Source organism: Trachymyrmex cornetzi, unplaced genomic scaffold (assembly GCF_001594075.2).
Source record: "Trachymyrmex cornetzi isolate Tcor2-1 unplaced genomic scaffold, Tcor1.1 scaffold138, whole genome shotgun sequence".
NCBI classification, from domain to species: domain Eukaryota; kingdom Metazoa; phylum Arthropoda; class Insecta; order Hymenoptera; family Formicidae; genus Trachymyrmex; species Trachymyrmex cornetzi.
Genome location: NW_017295960.1, coordinates 450,210 through 462,568, shown reverse-complemented (window position 1 = coordinate 462,568; position 12,359 = coordinate 450,210). Strand labels below are relative to the sequence as shown.

At 42.8% G+C, this 12,359-nt stretch overlaps 2 protein-coding genes across 6 annotated transcripts in view; one reads left to right on the top strand and one right to left on the bottom strand.

Annotated features, from left to right (window-relative positions):
* Positions 1–4,261: 4,261 nt before the first annotated feature.
* On the bottom strand, positions 4,262–11,014 carry Atg10 (Autophagy-related 10). Of its 2 annotated transcripts, XM_018522794.1 has the most exons (5): positions 10,943–11,014; positions 7,389–7,506; positions 6,325–6,565; positions 5,694–5,859; positions 4,262–5,583 (listed from the first exon to the last, which is right to left on the bottom strand). In XM_018522794.1, the coding sequence occupies exons 2-5, from the start codon at positions 7,494–7,496 to the stop codon at positions 5,493–5,495; spliced, it is 606 nt and encodes a 201-aa protein (XP_018378296.1). In that variant the 5' UTR covers positions 7,497–7,506; positions 10,943–11,014; the 3' UTR covers positions 4,262–5,492. The 2 variants fall into 2 exon arrangements, with proteins under 2 accessions (XP_018378296.1, XP_018378295.1); XM_018522793.1 differs by lacking the exon at positions 10,943–11,014 and having other exon boundaries at positions 7,389–7,514.
* Ssdp (Sequence-specific single-stranded DNA-binding protein) overlaps positions 10,025–12,359 on the top strand; it is a 32,000-nt gene continuing 29,665 nt past the window's right edge. For 3 of the 4 annotated variants that reach the window (XR_001940625.1, XM_018522783.1, XM_018522785.1), the window contains exon 1: positions 11,740–11,795. Coding sequence is in view for 3 of the 4 variants with exons in the window: in XM_018522783.1 (XP_018378285.1) it covers positions 11,740–11,795 (56 nt within the window). In the remaining variant the exon portion in view is untranslated. Of the gene's footprint in view, positions 11,796–12,359 lie in introns of all 4 variants that reach the window. The other variant, XM_018522784.1, reaches the window with a different exon arrangement.

Sequence of the window (12,359 nt, the reverse complement as noted above, 5' to 3'; positions counted from 1 at the left end):
CGACTTGGCGGCGGTCGCCATGGCGAATTCATTGTCACCCCGGATTCTATCTGGGCGCCTCTATTTCCGTCTGACGTCCAACGAATCGGATGTCAGGAGGCACTGCCCACGCGGCTCGTTTATAGGATCGATAAAACGCCTCCTCCTGAATTTCGGATTACCTGGCTCTCGCGTATATCTCGAACGACCGTACGTCGAGTTTGAATCTCGCCACGCTCACGTGCGACAGATAAAAAGAAATCCGCGCGACGCGTCGTCTTCGATAAGGCGCGCTCGCGACGAGAAACGTGTGCTTAAGTTGCGTTTCTTTCTGGCTTGCCTTCTGAAAAGCCGGGCGTCATCGCCGAATGAAATTCGATGCTCGCAGCATCCCGCGTTTTGGCGCGCGATCGAAGAGGAACGCCCACCCCTCTCTCGTTGAATGAACCCTTCCTCTCCCTTTTTTATCGATTTTCAGGACGTCGCGCGCGCGATGGAGGGAAAGAAAAAGAGGGAAAGAGACGGAGAATTTTCCCTCTTTTTTTTTTTTCGATACGCCTCCACTTTATGAGAGGCGCGATGCAGAAACCCGTTCGTTTCGCCTTCGCGGTATCTGGTGATATCGCACGTACATCTATAGGACGAAGAGAATTGCCATATCCGGCAGCAGCGGGATTACTTGGTTACGCGTTGCTACGCTGAGATGCGACATGACGCGACGCTGCACTTCTGTTGCACGACTTGCACGTGAGCCGCATAAAGCCCATTCTACATTAAGCCCATTCTACATAAGACGCAGAATGCTGGTTGCAGGTCGCAAGTGAAACGTATTTCAGATTGTAATAGGCTGCAGACCGCAATACGTAGGACGCAAGACGCAGGACGCGAAAGTTGAAGTTGATCCAACTTTCTGCGTCCTGCGTTCTGCGTCCTACAATCGAATCATATGGTCTGTTTTCTGTTCCTGCACCAGACTGTTCTAGAACTCTCTTTCTCGCTTTAAACAAATATCAAACGTATATCTTTCTGACTTTAAGTTCCAAAAGTGTCAACTAGTTCAGCCACAGAAAACAGACCTATAATTAAAATACGTTAAGGCCATTCTCCATAAGACGCAGAACGCGGGTTGCAGGTCGCAAAACTAGAAACTAACCTAATGTATTTTAATTATGATTCGATTGTAGGACGCAGAACGCAGGACGCAGAAAGTTGGGTGAACTTCAACTTTCGCGACCTGCGTCCTGCGTCCTACGTATTGCGGTTTGCAACCTATTACAATCTGAAGTACGTTTCACTTGCGACCTGCGTCCTGCGTCTTATGTAGGATGGGCTTAATCGCGAGCCGCTACCGATAGTACGAGAGGTTAATTCAAGCTCGAGCCCGCGCGAGTTCGAAAAGCGCGCGGGTGACGGGAAAACGAGCTTCTCTCTCTTCTCGATTCGACGCGTCTTCGTAGGTGGAGCCAGCGACCGCTTCCTTGCCCCGATGGATCACTCTCACTCCGCTATCTCGAGCTATATTTGTATCGATATTACGATAAGTGAGAGAGAGAGAGAGAGAGAGAGAGAGAGAGAGAGAGAGAGAGAGAGAGAGATTATAGATATCGTTATTTACTAGGTGCTTTAGAATTTTTCTCAACATTAAAAATAATACATGATTAAAAAAAATAATAAAAATATAAAGAATATTAAGAATCACATTCAAAAAAGTGATAAAGAATTAACAGAAAACAATAAAAATGAGAAAAACAAATAATAATAAAAAAAAATAGTAAAAGATTTAAACCATAATATAATACAAAAAATAATGTATCACAAATTAATTAGAATTTGTAATTAAGAAATACAAACTCCACTAAGAGAGAGAGAGGGGGGAGGGAGAGAGAGAGAGAGAAAGAGACTAATTTGTATGCACAATTAATGAATTTTATGATATAGGGAAAAAAACGATTTTGCTGTAGTATCTAAAATTTAGCTAAATCTAAAAATAAATTTTATTAGGCCATAAAAGTAATTACGTTGGAATATCAAGCAAGATGAGTAACGCTAACGTTTTGATATTCTAGCAACCAGTTGAGCATTCTACATAATTATTTTGATGGTCCAAATAAAATTATTTTCAAATCTGTATTTAACTAAATTTTTTTTTATATTTTGACAAAACCGTTTGGCGTCCTTTCCTTGTAGCTGAAATAGCAAAATATGGCTTTGATGATATTGAATAATGATAACGATAACGTAAAAAATATTTTTAAAGCTTCTCTAAAAGTCATTTAAAATACGACAAAGATTTATCAAAGATAATAAGAAAATATTAAAAGTAAATATGCATAATCTTAAAAAGATTTTATCTTGTGTATTGACGACTCGAATATCGAATACGATATTAGACTTCAAAAGATAAAATTAATAAATATTCATTTCGCAACAAATATCATCGCGCTGCATTATCAAGAATCGGAAATTTTATAATGTAAACAATTTCTCATTATTACTCAATAATCTGTATTTCACCGATTTGCATAGAAATAATTGATCTTCATATTGTTTGTTAATTTCAAACAAGTAATTTAATGCAAATGAAAAGATGCATGAAAAGATTCCCGAATATATTAGTATATATTTAAAAAATATATCTATTTATATAGAAATTATTATACAAATATTAGTATAAACTAGCATAACGAATTGTCGATTATCTACATCCGACATTAATATTACATTTTAAAATAATTTACTACAACATGATAATTTTTCACGATAAAGACGTAAAATCGGTTTGATAAATATTAATTCATTATTAAGAAAGGTCACATAAATAAATAATATTGAATAAATAGTATTTAATAATTGCACGAAGAAGTGACGACTGTTCTTTCTAACGGGAGTAATCTGATCTTTCAGTTCACGATAACGGAAATATCTAGTCGACATTAACAAGCGTCATTTAAGTCTGACAAATGGGAAGTTGGTGCGTTCCCCGATTCGCGACCCACGTTACATACAAAAGCTACTTCGATTATTCTCTCGACGAGTATCGAACAGATCGGGTTGTCCCATTCAATCGAAACACACTTTCAGCCCTCCCATTCCCTCCTTTCCGCTGCTAAGAATAAAGAGGAAACCCGACATTTTTTTTTTCTTTTTGCGCGAGAGCTAGCCGAATGGAGGTCGTACATGAATAACATCGTACATTTGCTAGCGTAATTTAAAGCGGCACGTGTATCATATATGAGGCGGACACTCGTCACACGCACGGGTCGAACCCGGAGGACGGGGCTAACGGGATTATTAATCGGCAAGTGTCCGCCGAGAGGCGGTTCAGCGGGGTTGAGAACCGCTGGCGCGCGTGCGACGACGCGAAATACGCGCATATACGAGCGCGAGTCGCGAGGATGGGTGCGTTGCCTTACAATCAACTGTGTCAACAGTATTAGAAGCACTCAAGGAACATCGAAAGAGAATGACTTTATTTTCACGTCGTGAAAGTCAAAATGATGATTTTTGGTCATAAAATTTCGAGGGAGTAACCATTAGCTGAAATATTGTCCCACAGATTACATGATTTCATTTGATGACAAATAATTTTCTTCACTATAATGTATAAAGTCATTTGGTACAATAATTGATTTTTATGTAATATCATACAACTATTTCCCATACTTGCATATGTAATTATACATCAGGATTTCATACAAATTTTATAACGATTTCGGGGATTCTATCCCACGATTACATTAAGTGATTACTCTCTCATAAAATTTGACTGTTTATTGACGTTATAAGAACCAAAATGAAGTCATTTTCATTTTTTGTTGACTTTTTTTTTGGCCACTAACATTTTTTAAGGCGCCTCTAGACGACATGGCCAGACGTATTATTAATGCCAACATTAATAAATATTATACACATAAATGACATACATAATTATTCATATCGAATGTAATCAATATTTAGCGAATGTGTGCATAGTTGATCTATACATTGGCCATATCGTCTGGAGGCGCCTTTAATAAAAAGACAACATACTATAAAAATAAAGAAAATGATGAAAAACCAAACAGTTTGTCATTATAAAAAGCATAATTATTATTAAAAAATTAACAAATTTTAGAATCCTATTTTTTATACGGAAGTATAATCTAAAAAATAGAAACGGTTAATAATGACCGTTGGATGCCCAAGCAGAACAAGTCATTATAATATCAAAATGATACCAAAATGATTCCAGAATAATTATTAAAAATCATTTCAATCATTTTAACGTCATTTTAACGTCAGTTTGAAATTACCGTGACTTATTGTTCTGCTTGGGATACCTACTTCTCTAGTATTAACAGTGTTAACGGTGTCATCAGTAACATCTTCAGTCTCTTATTTTTTTTACATTTGGACTTCTCCTCATACTTCAGATTTACATTTCGTTTATGCAATTAATTGTACGGTTCGATGATCATTGCCCGCGTTCGCGAACAGCGTAAAGAAAATTGGCGAGAAGTGGCGTTAACCGCCCTGTACCGGATATCGTTAACGCAGCCGACTGTACGTACTTGCGCGCATACGAAAACTGCGCATTCGTCGTGAACGAATATTCCCGGGGCCGCACGCAAATGCGTCCTTGTACGGACTAATTGCCGCGCGCGCGCGGTCGCATTAATTGCGTGCTCTCTTTTCCACGCTCCAACCTTTTTTGCCCTCCGCTTCCCCCCTCGAGCGCGCACTCGAAATGCCGCCCAATTGCGAGCAATTTGCTCGGCCCACCATGGGTCAACGCTAGATCCGCCATGCCGTTGTCGACGACCGCGAACGGATTCCACTCGAATCGTCGTCACCATCGAATATTCGTGACTAGAATTATTCGCGCCCAATCGAGCGGAGACGCTCCTGCATGCAGGGTGATCTCTTGAAACATGCTTAGGTACTTCCAGGAAAGTCTCTTTGACGTATGAGTTATCGGTCAATTAAACGACGGGCTTACAAAAATAAAATATAGGTCTGTTTTGTATAGAGTGCACTAGAACATTGTTTTTCACTTTCGTTAAATACCAAACATATGTATCTATTTTATTTTAAGTTCTAAAAGTGTAGTACTAGTTCAGCTACAGAAAACAGACCTTGACTTGTATTTTCCCTCTTTCAGTAAAGTTGGAATGCAAAGAACAATGCTCGCAGAAATAGTTATACAGCAGTGATGCGCAACTTGTGGCTTGCATGTGGCCCGTATGTGAATTTTTTGCGACACGCCGATATAGCACAGATCTCCAAGATATGTCCAGAGAACATCCCTCTGAACATCCCAGGATATCTCTTGGATAAAATACGTTGTACGGAAATCAAAAACATAAAATCATTTTCTCTATTTTATGCACATGAAATAAATCAGATTTTTTTCTGTTAATTTTACTTTTTTGGAAAATTAAGAATACTGATTGCACATCACTGGTTTACAAGATCTAAAATATTCTAGAGAGCAGTTTCCGTTGAATTGTTCCTTCGAATGTTCGGCTTGGGCTTCAGTGAGTCAATTTGAAATACTCCGGATGTATTTTGAGATTTAGGGCCGTGGATGCCACGCAGCTCAGCCAGCTGACGAGTTTATTTTTGCTGCAATTATAAAATTATGTCACGATGAATAACGAGAATTATTCAAAAGGGTGTAAAATTCCTTTGATGTAGCTCTCATTTCTTCCCTTAATTTTCCTGCTGTTTCTCACCTCTTTGACATGGTCCGCAACAACCCTTGGGACAGACACGGATGTAATTGCAGGAATGGCGTGCCAACGATAGGATGAATCGCTTGCGATAATTCCGTGTAATTTAATTTGTAACCATGGACCGTTTGAGCCTCATTTACGCTTACTGGGTTAATCCCGGGGAAATCTAAAAAAAAAAAAGAGGGACAAAATGCTGAAAAAAAAAGAATACACGCATCTCACGACAATTGCCTCTTCCCGCAATGATGAATACGTAAAAGGTGATCAGTGTTAATTAATCTAAACGACATGACGCATTTCCGCTCCACCGAAACGCGTTACCGGGATTAATTAATACCGTCGACATATCTGCGCGAATATTGAAATAGTCGGACACGTTTGCGTTTATAATCAATAAAACGATGCATGCGAGGCAGGGTAGCACCAATGTACAGTATAGCCGACAACCGCAAATTTCAAGCTGTGCATATTCCCATAAACGAAATTTCGAGGAAGTGCCCCATGCCGCGTCCTTTCAGAAAACCTTTAACTTTATTTTTATGGTATAAGTCTTCTTTTCTACGAATCTCTTTCTATGAAGGTAATGGATTTTTTTCAAATATTTTACAAGTCAGCTGTCGTTTGGGATTACCTGATTTCCAGCCATTGAAGAAGAGAACTGGGACGCTATAGCTAATAGACCACAGAACGTGATGCTCGATGATAAAAGGCGTTTCACTTGTGGAAACAGCCTCGTGCGGATCTTGTCGAAATCTCACGTGGAACTCCTCGGTATCGTTCTCGTCGTCGGTCGAGCAGTCCTTTCTTGCGATCGTGTCGCTTGGAACGAAGCACTTGGCTCTTCTAACTAGATAAGCTTGTCCAGGAAGATCCTAAATATTATGGATACAAACATGAAAATTATAATGTTAAATGTCGTTCGGTACTCAATCCAAGGAACACACAAAAGTCAACTCAAAGAATCAAAATTAATTTATTTTGATTATTAATATTAATAAACAGTCAAACTTTGATGTCATCATTTTGGCTTTTGGCAAAATAAAGTTATTCTTGATGTGTTCTTTGGGAAGTAGAACAAAAAGTTATGATAATATCAAAATGGCTCCGAAATAATTATTAAAAATTACTTTTCTAATAAAAAATGTTATTTTAACGTTATCATAACCTGTTGTTCTGCTTATATAGAAAAAAACGGTTTTACTGAAGCATCTAAAAATTTAGTTAAATCTAAAAATAATTTTGTTGAAAATATCAAAATTTTTTGCAAATCGCTTATTACATTTACGCGTCTTGTATGATTATTTTAATAATCCAACAAAATCATATTCAGATCTACATATGTTTTTGTCTTAAATAAGCGATGACGCTGTGGATATGCAATAGATATTTTTAAATAATTATTAATAACTTTAACTTCTCCTAAAAGAGCTCGCAAAGGATATCACATTTTGAGTGTTTGTCTTACAAAATTGTACAACTTAAAAATTGTAAAATTTTAAAATGCTACTCGATTTGTGAAATTTTTACAAAGTTTTATATTTCGTATGTTTATACAATAAACAGGGGATGAATAGACTATATAATTGCAAAATCCATTAATAATGTTAATCGAATGATTCAATTTGCATATTTTATGCGTCCGTTCGATCTGCACGTAATTCGCGCGAATAAGTGACTCGATGGTACACGATGTACCTTGTCCCCGTGGAACTCCCATCCGTCCGATATCTTGTCTGAAACAACAAGAAACCTTTCTGCATTCTCGAGGAATTCCTCCCATGTAACCGTGCCTGGGCCGTCCATTGGTACGAGTCTAAACATCGAGAAATTTATTCTGACAGACGTACTTAGAAAGGTACATAAATGCTCGACAACGACAAAGGACCGCGATTATTACGTTAAACACTTTCGCACGTTTAGTTCGCGAATTTCGAGACGGGTGCCTCATGATTAATTTTCCACAGTTCTCATCGGTTAACGTTGCCTCGCGCAATTTATCCCGAGTTCCGTCGCTCGAACGAGCAACGAAAGAGAAAGAGAGAGAGAAAAAAAGATAGAAAGAGAAAGAGAGAAAGCCATGACAGAATTATAGAAGATTTCGTCTAATTTTGCGTAGCGACGTACGAGTCGCAACGTCGATCGTATGATAAAATTGAAAAAGGGGGAAGCGGTTCACCCGAGAGAACAGCGTGCCTCCTCTCGTTCCCCCTCCCCTGCCCGATATGCCGCTACCTTCTCGCCAAACTCTCTATCGCGTCAATTGTCGACTATTTCGCGTCGGGCACGTCCGCCGACGTTCGGGCATAATCGGGTCCTCGCATCGCGCTTCACTTCCCCGCGTCCCGATCGCTCAACCCTCCCCGCGTCCTCCTACCCGCTCCAGGGATTGTCGACGTACGCACGCCGATAGTACTTGCTGGTGTGTGCACACCGGCGTACTAGGGCCTTGCGTGTTTGCGTGTGTCCGTGCATCGGCCGGCGACCAATCGGACGCGGAGTTGCAGCCAGTGGCGTACCACGAGCGGGCGCGAGAGCGAGAGTCGTGCGCCCTTTTTCCACCCCCTTCGCCTACCATCCTGCCGCGCGAGTCCTTTTTAGGACAGCTTCGTCCTTTATTCGACAACGTGCTGTCGGCGTGTCATCGCGCGGAATAGAATTTCTCGCTTGTTTTACGCCTGCGCCCTTTATCGCAAATTCGAAGTATCGACCTATCCCAATATCGCGTATAGCGCGTTTTTTTTTAACAATAATGATATTCCATACGACAAGCTGCGACAAAGCCGACGATATGTCGCTCGTTGGCGCTTCATTGACGACGACGACGACGATGATGATTCGCAAAGATTCCGCTTACACGGGAAGTATCTCGGCGCGCGGAAAACGCGCGCTCCGCCAATCCGCTCGGCGGCTCTCCAGTCTCCGCTCGACGAGATAGCACGCTTTATTTACCTCGACAGCCGATGTGTATTACCGTTGTCAATAACATGGCCGAGACTAACGACGCAAGGCCGGCAGGAGATAAAATATTGTAATTTACTAATTTGTAAAAATTATTGTAAAAATATTGTAATTATATTCTGTCGCGCAAAAAATAAGATAATAAACTGTCGCATGGGCTAACAATGCATGTTAATGTCACAAGAAAACGAAAGAATCTATCTAATGTCAGAAAAAGTGATTATTACAAGCTTGACAAGTTGCTGATATTTCATATATTAATTTATAATATTTGTAACGATTTCAGGCAAATATAATTTTTTGCAGCGTAATACATTTTCGAAAATTCAAATCCAATGCAAAGCCTGACCAGACCTTTTTAGTTCAGGTATCAGGATTCTTAATTCTTCCTGTGTCGACTTTCAAAGAAATGAATGCTACTTGTTAGAAAACTTTCTCTGCAGGACAATGTACGAAAAATCAGGTAGCGCCAGAATATCTTCAGACAAAAAATACCCTTGAAGACAAAATAAAATCTTGTCAATTGAATTTTTCAACCGTAGCAAAAAGGTTCGTCTTTCCGTTGGATTTAAAATCTAATAACACAAATCTAAATGGAAGTTAATATAAACTCAAAATAGAATCGGAATCAGTTGTATTCTCTGCGTATATGACATATTTTCGATGAATATTTCCGCGAAAATGCGATAGCAACAAGGACGATTACGTCGAGAAGATTACGCATAAAGGAAAGAAACGGTTGTTAAAGCAATCTCGAATAAACAATTTTTTCAAATTACGACCTATATATGAAACGTTTTTCTGCTGCGTTCAGCAGAAAAAGCAGTTGTGTAAGATAGCATATGTATCTAAAAAAATGTAAGATTGCATTTAAATATTCATTTGAAATTAAAATGAAAGTACCGATTTTCTTTTAGACTAGAAAAATATAATTAAAAAGAGTGATTATATTACGCAAAAGTTATGTTTTGCAGCTGCGATAAAATTCTTTAATATTTAACCTTTAAATTCTTTGGAGTAAAATCTCATTCTAAAGAATGAAAATTGAGTTTTGAAAAACAGTGAGATTCACTTAAAAATTTTTAGAGGATATAAATACATTTAATCCAATGAGGAACTAAAGACAGGAGCCAGTCATAAAGAATCTTACGACAGTTGCAAAACTACTTTTTCTGCTAAACGCAGCTACTTGTTCGTATCGACGATACATGTTCGTTTATTTTACCAATGCAGTTTAATTTTAATCCGGTTCCACTAACTCTTCATCTTTTTCCAGTTCTTCGAATGAAAAAAAAGATAAAGAGTAAATTGAACTGAGATTATAGTTAATCTACATTGGTAGAAACGGACAACACAGAAAATCATCACGCAACCACGTAGAGGGCTTCGTTCGCCCCTCCGTTTTTCAAGCCACTCGTAACGGCACTGGCATAACAAGCGGCGATGCGCGCGCACCGTTCCCGGCCGGTGCGAGGGACGAGGACGGCGCATCGATACTGCGAGAGATCGAGCGATAGAGGCGGAGGGGGGGAACGGTGTGAAGGGAGCGGCGAGCGGCGAGCGAGCGAGACAGAGCGTAACGAAGGTAGGCACGGAGCGAGCGAGGGAGAAAAGCGAGGGACGCGGGGCGACGGAGTATTACTCCGCCGACTCATCTGCGTGTAGTCGTGCAGCGCGTGCGAAATCCACGAGTCACACTTCCGAACTTGCTCGTGTTTACACGACAGTAAGTTCAATCCGCTCCCACTCTCCGTCCCTCGTTTCCCGGCTTCGTTCCATCTCTCGCATCGCCGTGTCGCGTCTCTTCTAGCGGGCTGCTAGCGGGCTGTGCGGACTTGCGGAGCGTGCGTGTGCGTGTACGTTAGTCGTGCGTGCGCGCGTACCTTGGTGCGTGTATACGTGCGGTGGAAGTTTACGTGTGCGTATACATGTGCGCGCGCGCACGGGGCACGTATGCGTTATGTACATCGTGCGGCCGCAGTGATACACCGTTCCCGTGTTGCGAGACGCTTTCGGGCTGAGAGCGCGCGCGACAAAGCGAGATTCGCCGGAGGACGAGAGCCGCGTCCGGCGGCGGCAACGACGAGGACGACGAGCGGGTTGTTCGTCTTTGATACGCAACGACGAGTACCGAGTATACGAGGCGACCCCCGACAGTCACAGTGACTAGCGAGCGAGCGTATAGAGTGAAGTGAGCTGACGACAACGACGACAACAACGTCGGTAACGATCGCGATCCAAGACAATAGGACGGCGTCGCGTTCGAGCGGTAATTCGTGAAGGCACGATACCGGAAAGACTGCGAGGTTGCAGGAAGGAAGTCGTAGAAGAAACGATGAGGACTTGGACGGCGGCGGCGACAGCGACAGTGCTGGCGACGACGACGAGGCGCCCCCAGCGACGCACCTGAACCAACCGCTGACGATTACGACGACGACGACGACGTCGTGATGCGTCGCACCGTGTCGCTCCAGTATCGCGCAGCAGCAGGCACCTCGCTCCAGTTGTGACGCGACGTGTTCGTGACGTGACGCGACGAAAGCGGGACGGAGAAGACCTTCTTCTTGTCGGCGCGCGAGCGAGCGAGCAAGACGGGGAGGTGGTGAGGAAGAGAGAGAGAGAGAGAGAGAGAGAGAGAGAAAGAGAGAGTGAGACGGAAACACCTCCCGCGAGACTCCTTTCTGTGCTGCAGCGAGCGGGAAAGAGACGGACTGTAAACTGAAAGAGCGTGTGGCGTGCGCGCGCGCGCGCGCGTGGTGCGTGTGTGTGATCTGTGTACATGATCTGTGTACGTGCACCTTTTCCTCGGGGTCGCGTTTCGTTTGACACGACGTCGCACGTCGACGACGTAAGCACGCCGAGCGATTACCGTTCGCCGTTCGCTCTCGGGTGAAGCGAGACAGACGCCGCACACGTATACAACAAACGGGGAATCGCGCGTAGCGCGACCGCGAGACTCGACGAGAGAGTCTCCCGATATCTCCCGTATACTTTTTAACTCCACTCCAGCCGTCCAGCGCGGCTATACGAAGGAACGGCGGCGCACTTGTGTTTACGCTAGAAGCATTGACCGGCCACCACGGCGACCATGTACGCGAAGGGAAAAGGGTCGGCGGTGCCCTCGGACTCTCAGGCGAGGGAAAAGTACGTATCGTATCGTTCAGCGAGAATTGAAGGAGAGCGAGAGAGAGAGAGAGAGCGAGAGAGAGAGAGAGAGAGAGAGCGAAAGCGAGAGAAAGAGAGAGAGAGAGAGGAGAAAAATAAAAATTATTGGCGTTCCGTTGTGAAAATTCCGACCGGCCATTGATCGCTCGGTATAACTCCATTTTTCTCGGGCATCCTCTTGCCTCCCGCCCTCCCCCTTCCACCCCTCCCGCCACCCCTCTGCGCGCCCGGAGACCCCGCTCGCTCTATCCGCGCGGGCTCTTCCCCCTCTACGCTCCCTCCATCACCCCCTTCGTCGTCTCGCCGGTTCTTTTTGCTTCGAGCGTGTGCGTCGCGTGTACATCGCGACTGGAGAACCCGGTTCGTCGGGTTAATCCAGTTTACCTACCGATGGCCGATGAGCCATTCGTTTGTTCTTCTCTCTTCTCTCGCTTTCCTCTTTTGTATGTTTCTCTCGTTCGCGAACGTATGTACGCGATGATGCTCCCTTGCTTGCCTCCCCTTTCCTCTCTCATATCCGCCCTCCTCCTCCTCCCCCCCCCC